The sequence below is a fragment of the Bombyx mori genome, chromosome 13 (assembly GCF_030269925.1).
Source record: "Bombyx mori chromosome 13, ASM3026992v2".
Classification (NCBI taxonomy): Eukaryota; Metazoa; Arthropoda; class Insecta; order Lepidoptera; family Bombycidae; genus Bombyx; species Bombyx mori.
The window spans coordinates 9941087-9952426 of record NC_085119.1 but is presented as its reverse complement, the minus strand read 5'-3'; the positions used below and the strand labels follow the sequence as shown (position 1 = coordinate 9952426).

The 11340-nt window shown below is 35.9% G+C and overlaps 1 protein-coding gene across 5 annotated transcripts in view; it reads left to right on the top strand.

The window, feature by feature from the left end:
- The first annotated feature begins 2565 nt into the window (after nt 1–2565).
- LOC101745869 (vascular endothelial growth factor receptor 1) overlaps nt 2566–11340 on the top strand; it is a 34057-nt gene continuing 25282 nt past the window's right edge. For 4 of the 5 annotated variants that reach the window (XM_004927990.5, XM_062671826.1, XM_012691844.4 and 1 more), the window contains exon 1: nt 2567–3048. In XM_004927990.5, the coding sequence (XP_004928047.1) occupies nt 2937–3048 (112 nt within the window). In that variant the 5' untranslated portion in view covers nt 2567–2936. Of the gene's footprint in view, nt 3049–11340 lie in introns of all 5 variants that reach the window. The other variant, XM_062671823.1, reaches the window with a different exon arrangement.

Sequence of the window (11340 nt, the reverse complement as noted above, 5' to 3'; positions counted from 1 at the left end):
TTTAGGCTTATTTAATTAAATAATTATGCTTTACATAAATTCTATGCCATTTTAAGCAATCTTCGCCCCATGAATCGATCATTAAAGCTGTTCAAAGCAATTAACACGTAACTTTGGTACGAAAACGTAGACGGGTGGTGGATAGTATTTTTTTTTCTAACGACATTTAACTATTAACACGCGACAGGTCAAGGCTACAGTTTTCGAACGAACGCAGGGTCCTTGCGTACAGCAATTGTCATTAGGCCAATTTGTGGAATAAACACCACATGTATAATATATCACCAATATGCTAAACGCCTGTTTTAATTAGAGGAAGTAATTGGCATTTCTACGTTTTCAAGCTGAGAATATGATTTTCATTGATATCTTCGAATAAAATATTAACGAAACCTTCAATGTGGTGTTTACTATTACTATAGTACGTTTTAATGTAGAAGTAATAAATCACTGACCCACTAGATAAAGACGTAACATTTTTATTCGTGTTGTAGTTTGATTTGGACTTACAGCTTTACGACCGACCGATCTGACGTCATCCCACCTCAGCAATGGTAAAGCCTTTTAGTGGGATGTTAGCGTAGAAAGCGAGTTAAGTTAGAATACAAAACGTAGGCGGATGTATAATGTACATTGTACTGTCATATGAAACAAAACATATCATTTCTTTGTTTTGTAATTCTACACATTAAACGACAATCTACAGTAATAAAAAATCACTGTAGAAAAAAATCATCAATTTCAGTAAAAAACAAATAATTAGAAATCCCAACCATTATCAGTTATCGCTAACACTATCCTTGTGCAAACATGGATTCAGAGATACGGTCGTTTTGCGAGATGCCATATAGCTTTTTACGGAGTGTATTTATTTCTGATTGTACTATCTACTCTTGATAACAATTGTACTACGATTTATCTAAATTATCGTTTAGAATGCTGTGATCAGAATGTACATCATTTTGTAACACGCAAATTGGCAAACAATTTCACGGTCCATATGGACTACAAAGTCATGTGGTCAACTTTGTATTGATTTCATACTATTGTGTAGTTTCTGCAAGTTAGAACTAAATGGAACATTACGGTCCTGATATTAAATATTTACTGAAGCTATATGAGTTCTGCTATATGTTGAGTATCTGCAGACCCACCATTTTTTACTTATAGGGCATCCTATTAGCACGCCGAGGTAGATTCCACCCTGCCTATTTCGGCCGTGAAGCAGTGAAGCATTCCGATTTGAAGGGTTCGTAAAGCTTGATAGCTGTATATAATTCTATGCTATACAATTGGGGCTAAGACCTCATGTCTCAAGGTGCATGATGGCATTCACGTTGCGATTTCTACGGTGTCCGGTAACTATCTAACACCGGGTCGGCCCTGAACTCGTTCAGCTGTCTACGCACGAAAAGATATTCAATCAGGAAAGTCTGTGCGCGGCAGAAATATGCAAAATGGCGGCACTTTAGTGTATTTCAAAGAAACAACATTAACATCTACATAACACATTCAAATTAATTAAATTTAAATCGAACTTTTTAGTTGACTAAATCCCAAGTCATAGATATTAATAATCTAATAATTATGTTGTTATCATTATGTTGTAATGTTATTTCGTTTATTATTGGTCTATTTGTAGTAATTATTATCGCGTACGTACGAAAATGTATGGTCACTTTTCATAAGCTTACTGCTAATTATATGTTTTATTAATAGTTAAAGTATAATTAAAATACAATTAAAACATAATTAAAACTAATTTAGCAGCTTCATTTCGCGTTTACAATTTCTGTTTTATTTTTTCCGACGTTTCGATGAAAACGTAAAAATAATTTAAAATAGTTTTAATTATGTCTACGACTCGCCAAAAACCGTAGTAAATAATAAAGAGTTGCATTTAATACTTGGCATAAAAATACAAATAAAAAGCAACTAATTCTTTTCCTGTTATATGTTATCATTATAGGCGTAGTTAATATTTTTCTTGTTAACGGTGACTCTATATCTGAAATAGAACTAATAGTTAAATGTCTTTTGTGTAGTTCTTAGGTACAATAATTCAGACCAAAACTAGCAACGTCACAGCCATTTCAAATATTTGCTTCGACAAATTTAAGTCCTAAAATTTTCTGAGTTGACTTGTATATAGGTGTATGAAAAATTTAGTGACTATTAATTTTTATGACATGGTTATAGCAAAGCATGGTGAAATAGCGACCTTGAGCGACAATGAGCCGATCACTGACCTTACTGTCCACTACCAGATGTGATTTCTAATTTTGTGGTTTTAAGAACTGATATAATACTAGTGATGATAAAAATAATAAGCCCAAAATTCAAATATCGCCTCTGTTAACATTTTTTGTTGTTGATTTGAATCGTGTTTATTGCGGCTTAGAACATTTTGATTTAAATATACACGTACTAAAGCTAATCTATTTAAATATTAATATAGTGGACTCGTTCACTCGTATGGTACTATAATGGTGTTATCTTATTCCAATGCGAGGTTGAACACACGGGTACACGCAAGCGGGTTCGGCCTCTGATGGTAGCGTAGCAAGCATTTGACATTCCGTCGGAGTCGGTGTTGTGAAACGGTCGTGTCGCCCACGGTTTTCGAACTAAGGCATTTCGTTATCATAAAAATTCAGCACAACTTTATATTTTTATCACTTGTGGTGTTTAAAACAACTTCTTTATTATAAGGTGTTTGCGGTAATGGCCAGTGTCATTCTACTGAAAAATCAGTTAAAATGAATTCTGTGTGGTTTTATCACGTTAATTAAATAGTGTTGTATGCTAATAGTGATCAAGAACTTATATCGTGGAATGTGAATTCAGCGAATCTGAGGAGTTTGGCTCAGGCTTAAAATAGAACTTTGTTAACATCAAACGCTATGAAATAGAGTAGCCGAATAATAGGAAAATGTATGCATGCTGTAGGAATTAAAGTTACGAAGATGACGAGTTTCAATGTTTTGCTGTTTATATGTGTGACTGGGTTAATCTCGGTTACGACAACAAACGCAGATAACTGCACAGGTTTGACAATTTTATCTTAGATTTGCGATGCCAACTTGAACTTCTTCATCTGTTTGCGTTTGATAACTAACTGTTTGGGCAGATGTTGTAGAATTCGAAAACAAACATGTAAATATATGACTTACAACATGGTTTTTTGCTTCCGTTTAAATGATAACTAGACGAGAAGAACCGGTTTTAATTAGAAATGATCCTCGGTAATTCGATTTTCATTAAACAATTCTTTTTAGTACATATACTTGGGACAAAAAAATACTAATCAAGCGATGTGAATTTCCTTGTTTTTTCCCTCAATAATAATGTCATTGCTCTTTATTGATATTGGTAACTTAATAAGCTATCTAAATTACCAATTTACAGCAAAAACTATGATAACGTGTTGTATTTTGTTGATATGAGAAGTAGTTCTTAAGAAGGATCGATGATTAATAACACTTGCGTTTGTTGAATGTAAATTTGATACGATATTAATCTTACCTCTTGTTTGATAGATAACACAATTCCAAATAATTAATTAATAACTTTTCTTTGCATCATTTGATTGCTAGTTTATTACTTCTATATTTCTCTTTTAATTCGGATGTCAGAAATAAAAAATCCCATAACTCTTTAAATAGACTTGAAATTATAGATACCTACACCTGTGAATGTCCTTTTAACAGAATTGATCCATCTATTTTCTGCAATGTTGGCATTGAGTTGATTTTAATTTGTTTGGTCACTAATTTATTTTTAAGGCTTGCTACTCACCGACGCGACTTCTGTACATGTAGTTTGGGAAATCGATTTAGGATTCGGCTTTGCTAATATGGTCGTATGCTTCGTCTCTACGTTTTAAAACCTCAATTAGATTAACCGAATGCAAAGTTTTTAATCACACCAAAACCATTTATTCGGAAGTGAACGGAAACCACTACGAACGAATATGCTATGCAAAAAATACAAAGAGGTTAGATTCATTCCTTACAATAATAATTAATGTTGAATAAAGTTAAGAAGAGAGTCGAATGGCATCGAGTAGGTAGTTTTCGATTGGATTTTATTACTTTTTCTTGAACTTTTAATACGGTAGTGCGTTTTGGCTATACCAATGGTATTAGGCATTTTTGGCTAAACGTGAAAGCGATTAGCGTCTATTTTGTTTTTTTTTTTGTTCAGGAGGAAATTGCCGTACTTCCAATTGGAATCCGGAATTACAAAGAGGGGAAAGCGAAGTGCTTAGTGCGGAGTACATCTCTCCAATCACTCTTCCCCTCGGGACGTTGGACTGGCGGTCGTCGGCGCCACGACCACCAGCCCTCTCGGTCGGCAGGCTATCCGAAGCTCGTCTAGATGGCACCGGTTAGAATGGGTTATCTTCCGGAATACCCCGCTAGATCAGAACCAGCGTGGGTCGAGGATAGCCGGCCTTCCATCACCCGGATGCGTAAAACGTGTACAGAATTGTTTGCACGTCGTCTTTTTGGGCCCCCTTTGCCGGCCCCAGACCGACATGTGAGGGGGACCCGAAACGCTTAGAGGGCTAGGGCTTGTGTGTCTCTCACGCGCCCCGCCGCCTCTTGCCAAATGGTGCACTCGCAGAAGTTGAGCATCGCCTTCCACGACTCGTCGCCGCCGAACATCGTTTCCACAACACTCGGCAACGACAAGTTGTTTCCTATTGTTCCGACGAGGACACGGCGCACCTCTCCCATACGGGGCAGATGACGAGCGTGTGCTTCACCGTGTCCAAGTCGCAACCACAATGGTGGCACTCTGCCTTCGGCTCGGCTCCGATCCGGTGCAGGAACTCACCAAAGCAACTATGCCCAGTGAGCACCAGCGTGACCCGGAAAGTGAGGCGTCCTCTGTCACAATTCACCGGACGTGCCACGCTCCGGGCACGAATGTCAGCTCGCCACTGATAGCTAGCGGCGAGTGCCTCCTCCTCCGGGACCAAAGGCCGCGTCCCAACCAGTGCACAGTTACACACGTCGCCTCGAAAGAGATGGCGCGATAACCACGGATGACCCTGACCGCGATGGTCCGTTGCGTCCGTTGCTGCAACTTCGCTATTCCCACAGCCAGGGACTGGCCCTATACAGGCGCCCTATATAGGGCCATTAATCGCACCATAGCGTCTATGGTGAGAGGTGAGATTCATATTAACGTTTAAAATTTAAACAATGTGTACCTTCCTTATTACCACGAACAGTTACAGATATACCCATTTAGAGAAATAAAAATAAAATCGTGGTCGAAATGGATAAAGGGTATCTAATCAGCATTTTAGCAATGCAAGAAAGGAAAATATAAATTACAAAATTGTTGTTTCATATACACATTCGAATTTTAACATTGTAGATTGAATACTAGTAGGGATTCAAAAGCAACAAGGCGGGTTTGTAATAGTCTATCACGGATTGGATCACTTCACTATCGCCTAAGAGAATTACTATACAAAGATTTTAATGTTTGTACATTAGGATGCATAGGTAGTAGTACATAGGATTTACAAAGATGCTGTGGTATATATGAGATAAGTGAATCACCAAAACTTAAATCCTCAACGCCGGAACTAAATGTTTCAATCAGTTGAACAGGTTCTGTCTGAGGAAGGGGGGCGCCAAAGACACTGTTTATGTATGAGTCATCAATAGCCGTCTCGGATGAATTCACAATATTTTACGAGAACTCCGTCTGGGAAACTGTGATTCATTCAACAAACAACGCTGCTTAAACTGTTCTGTCTCTAAATACCACACCAGTGTAAAGATACAAGTCCACTGCATTATCAATTCAACATCAATATGGATATTGTAAATGTAATTATAGTTCAATTAATTTGTAGTGAGTCAACGGTTTAAACACATCGATTACGTGATTGTATACGTGACGGATCGTAACAACAATAAAGTTTTGTTCATTTAGTCTTCGTGAATATTAAAACAACGTATTACGAGTATACATGTGATAAAATGTATGTATGACAAATGATGTTAATAGAGGAAATAAATGAATAGTTAAAATATGAAACAGATGTTTGGAGTCTGTATTGAAAAAAATAATATAGTTCAGCTAAATCGATCTAAAGAGAATAATGTAATGGAAATGAGAAACATGTGAGGCTGATGTCTTGCCGAAACTCATACATGCGTATAGACATATGTGGTGAAGTCCAACGGTCGCGGACAATTACGGTTCCTACTTAAATTGCCTTGAATAATTCTTAAACATTACATACACCGTGTAAATTGTCAATATAAACGTGGATTAAACTCTTTTAAGTAAAGTCGGGATAGGTAGAATTGAAAGCTATTAAATAGCTATAAATAAAAAGCTATAAATTCTTTTCATTTTTTATATTTGCTAATTAAAAATTTTAAAACAGCAGGATGGGGCAGCTGTTATACATTTGTTATATTGTAACTTTTACTTCCATAACATCAGTCTGCTGAGTTTCTCGTCCGATTTTCTCAGTAGGTCCAATCGCGAAGCTACCGCCCTTGACGCCCAATAATATGAGCGGTTAGCGTGGTATGGACATGTGATGCGTAGAGAGAAGATGCATGTGACTAGGAGATGTGCGGAAATGGTAGTGCAAGGTAGAGGGTAAGAGGTCGACCGAGGAAGACATGGATGGAGTGTGTGAATGACGATATGAGAGGGAGAGGAGTGAGTGTTGAGATGACGGCTGATAGAAGAGAATGGAAGAGAAAAATTGCCGACCCCACCTAGTGGGATAAGGTGGAGAAAAAAAGAAGACCGCCCTTGAGTATATAGACCTAGCTTAAAGATATTGTATTGATACAGCATTTATAGAATAAAATAATTAAGGCCTTTATAACCTCAATAGTCTATGGATTCCGTGGTAAGCAACTGATCGGTTTTTTTAATCGTCTCACAGTAATAGTATCGTTACATTATGACGAGACTGAGAGACTGTAACCGCCATGCCACGTTGAACTTTAGTGGAACAGAGCTCTTATTTTGAAATCGCAATCGGCCATTCAAAACGTTTTTCTGTGCATTCTGTTTTTGTGTGAAAGCTAAAATTCTATGAGTCATGCAAACATTAAATTAGGTGGCAGTCCCGTTTGAGAATAGTTTTTTTATTGACATATTTTCATAAAAAAATATACATTATTTCTGAAATTAGCTTGTCCTGAATGATTACTAGTGCAAAACTGGTTTAGTTTTCAGCTTATCAAAAGCGTACACTACTATGATAAGTACATATAACTTTAAACTTTAAAAGCTAATTTATTTTTTAATACACATATAAGTATTTAATATTATAAATAAATGAACTTTTTCATATAAGGACAAGCCTTGGATTGACTATAATAAGATTATTGGAATTTGACCTTACTGCAGCGGAGTCTAGTTTTATAATAACTAGGGGACCAGCAGTAGTCGAAATTCGACTATAATCAATTGGAATTGTAAGTTTGTACACTATTATGATTGTATTTTATACTTCTATAATCACAAATTTCGCCAAGACTACACTATAAAAAATATTAACAAAGACAAACCATATTCTATTCTCAATTTGACAACAGACGTCAATAACAAAAGTTTGACAATAAATAGTATGCATGCGTGTGTGCGTCAAATACATGGTATGTAGTGTGTGTAATGTTTTCTTAATTGATTTGATGTATCTTTTATGCATTATTTAAAAAAATATTGGCATTGTGCACTTCTTCTCTATATTCTCTATGAGTGTGGAAAATTTCATACTCCTCTGTCCGCGCAATTTTCGTAAAAACGGATACAAAGTTTTTGCTTCACGTATTAATATATCAATATTGTATAATAACGCATTTACTTAGAACAATGTATCTGTTGATTTATTTTCACACCCATTGACAGAATTTCCATCATATTTAAATAATTATACAAAAAAAAAAGAAATCTTGGGTTTTACTGTATGACTCAAACTTACAGATGTGTTTGTTAATAGTATACACCATTATTTTATAACTAGTACAAAAATTTTAAGGACATATTAGGGAAGACATTATTATCATATATGTGACGGAAAAATTTCATAATACCTTTAAATAGCAAAGTTATTATCATTTGTTTATTGTAAAAAATCTCACTGAAATCATGGACATATTACTTTACAAACCATTCATTAGTTCATTGAACTTCATTGATGGTATTCCATCCTACTCATTCGCATTTGTACTGTCGCACTTGTGACGTAGATGGCCTTAGACAATAAAATGAAACAAAAGAACATGTGATGTAGTTACCTACTTTATTTAATTTTCTAAATTCTAACCTCTCCTTCATATTCATCCGGGCCTAGGACAGGCAAAATTACCTTTTTACAATTAATTAAATACATATGTGATTAGAAAACAATAAACAAATATTACAATAAAATAAGGTATTCTGTACTAAAAGAAAAGAGAAATTTTGGCATATTTATGAAGTTAGAATCAGGTGATATTTACAATAATTATTTACATAGCTATTATTTACTAAACTTACAAGTATTTCAATTGTCCTTCGAAATGTCCGCCACTATTGTTAATACATAGACGGGCTCGTTTCATTAAATTGTTTTTAACGAGAAAAGTACGCTTCTCTGTCTTTTCACTTCTTGAATAGCGTCCAATATGCGCTGTTTTAATCATTCGAGCCTAATTCGCTCGCTTCTGTGCACACGTCTCTTAATTTCACTCCACAAAAAGAAGTCCATGGGCGTTAATTCTTGAGATTTCCTGTAGTGATATGGATGTAATCCAGCCTTATTAATAATCTTCCAGGCACAGGACTGGCTGATGTTAAACCGTCGATCAGCGTCATCTGTACTCCGCCAGGGATCCTCTTCAAAATACGCTAGTACATCGTCGTACAGATTTTGTGACAACGCTGGTCTTCCTCGTTCTTGACGTACGTAGGTGACCGTGCGTGGAATGAACCGTGATCTAGTAAACGCTGGTAAGCATTTACCAGGTTCGCACATTTGGCTGTCGAGCGTTTGGGTGTCTTCCCTGTACATACGTACAGCTGCACTCGCGTTTTCTCCACTCAAAAAGTACGCACGAAGCATAGCTACATACTCCCGTGATGTGAACTGATAAGCCATCGCGTCAGGGAAAACTTAAACAAACAACTGTTGCAACGAAAAAAAGCATGCGCACACTTCGGATAACAATTTAGCACTGTTTTTTGTCGTTGTTGCGTCGGGGCGCGGCGCGGGCGCAGAGGGACAAGGGGTGGTTGGTGGGCTTCGACTTGAGTTTCCCGGAATTTATCAATGGAGCAGCGCCCCGTAGGTACCCAAACCCTGCCGCGCGTACCTACTATCGGTCATTGATTGATTTTTTTTATAATTATTTAGCATTTACCAGTTATTACGTATTTTTGTGGACAGTTTTGAGACTTAGTGTTTTTTATTTTTAACTACACAAATATGATTAGTTAGAGATACTTAGAGCCCAGTTAAATTTTTTGTACTAATTAAAAAATAGGGGTGTATATAGCAGATGCTGAAATTCTAATCTGTTTCTCTTTAAATAAGGAGTACGTTACAACATATTTTATACCTTGCGTAGATTGAGTGAATGAGCTTCATCCGCTTTGTGATATTATTCAATTCATGTTAACTACAACATCAATGTAAATTTGTTGGTCCAAAAAGAGTACAAATTCTGATTAAAATAACCAATTTTATTAAAATTTAGAGATTGCCTTTGGTGTTTGGATGATCATAAATTTTTTTTCAGTCGATGTTAATTTAACTACAGTATGTCGATGTCATTATCGTATATGTCCTTCCACTATTTTAGGGAAAGAATATTGTATTCTTTGCTAGAAAAGTATGTTATATGCTAAAATAAAATATGGCTAGTGTATATCATTAGTACTCTCATTGTGCTGACTTGAGTGACTGCAGGTCACTGGTAGACATGAATTTCTTCTAATTTACACCAGTGGGTCCATCTTCGGCTCTCCTCTATGATCGTTTGTAATTATTGACAACAGCTATCTACAGTGATTATTGTCGTTAGTGTAGTATTTTTATGCTGTAGTGAATAACACAAGAACAGAGTTAGCAAATACTCGGTATATTCTTTTGAACCAACTCTTGTTTCGGATAACTTTCCCTTGTTCTTCTCGGCATTGGTCACGACGTCTGCGTGGTGAACCTTCCTAATGTCCTACAGGATTTTCAGAATGAATAAATCAATCAATCGGCACAACAATGAGCCCTCGGGTCCTTATTGTGCCGATTGAGTTACATAACGCAGTAATTGAAACATGTTTGCTGATGGGTTTCATTCAATCAACTCATTTACACCAATTTTTCAAGGTCTCTTACAGTCGGTTGCTACTCTATTGACTTGCGTTCGATCTTATTAAAGAGTTAAATAAAACTTTCCAGGAACTATCCTAAACCTTCAAATGCTGGCCAAAATACATCATTGATTTTTCAGAGTAGGACAACAAAAATGCGATAAAATGGAGAATTCTACATCTTGCCTCAAGTGATTTCTATGGACTCGTTCACTTAACTTAAGCCAAAAATATAATAATCAACAGAAAAACAAAACTTCAATGTCTTTAGTTTGTAATTAATCCAAATTTAGAATTATAAAACTAATGCCAAATTTTTAGGTTAAATGTAGCCTAATTAATGATTTTCAATAGAGACCTCATAACCATATATGTAGATATAAAATAAAGTTTCTTACTAGCGACAGAGTATGTTCCCGCGGGGGCCAGTGACAGACTCGTCATTTCTACTAACAACAACCGTGTGGTTAGAAAGTAGGTCGATTCTAGCCAGCATACTTTAAAATGGCTAATATAATTCAAAAAATAATTCTTCAACAATGAAACAAATACTTCTTCAATCACATAGTATTTTTAGGTTTGTGTTAATTCAAGATATTATGTACACTGTGGAAAAAATACAACAACTTTATTAAGTGTAAAATAAGGCATTTAAAGTTTCAACGCGTCTAATGGCGCCAAAATATTTTGCAAGAATTTGTCTGGAAACGCGACTTGAATATTAAGAAATAATTAAAACCAACAATGATTTGACTATAAAAAAAAAACAGCGACTAGATATTTGCGAATAGAATAATGAATTTGTCTCTTACAACAATAGCATGCTTGTATAGTTTTTGTCGATTTGTGGCCTCAGTAATACGTCACGATACGAAGGTCATATCGAGATGAGGATAGTATTATTTGTCTATGGTTTCGTTTTGAAATCTAATTATGAGTGTGATAGAGTTTGTTTTTTCTCTCAACAAATAAGTTGCCGGTTCGTAATGGGCT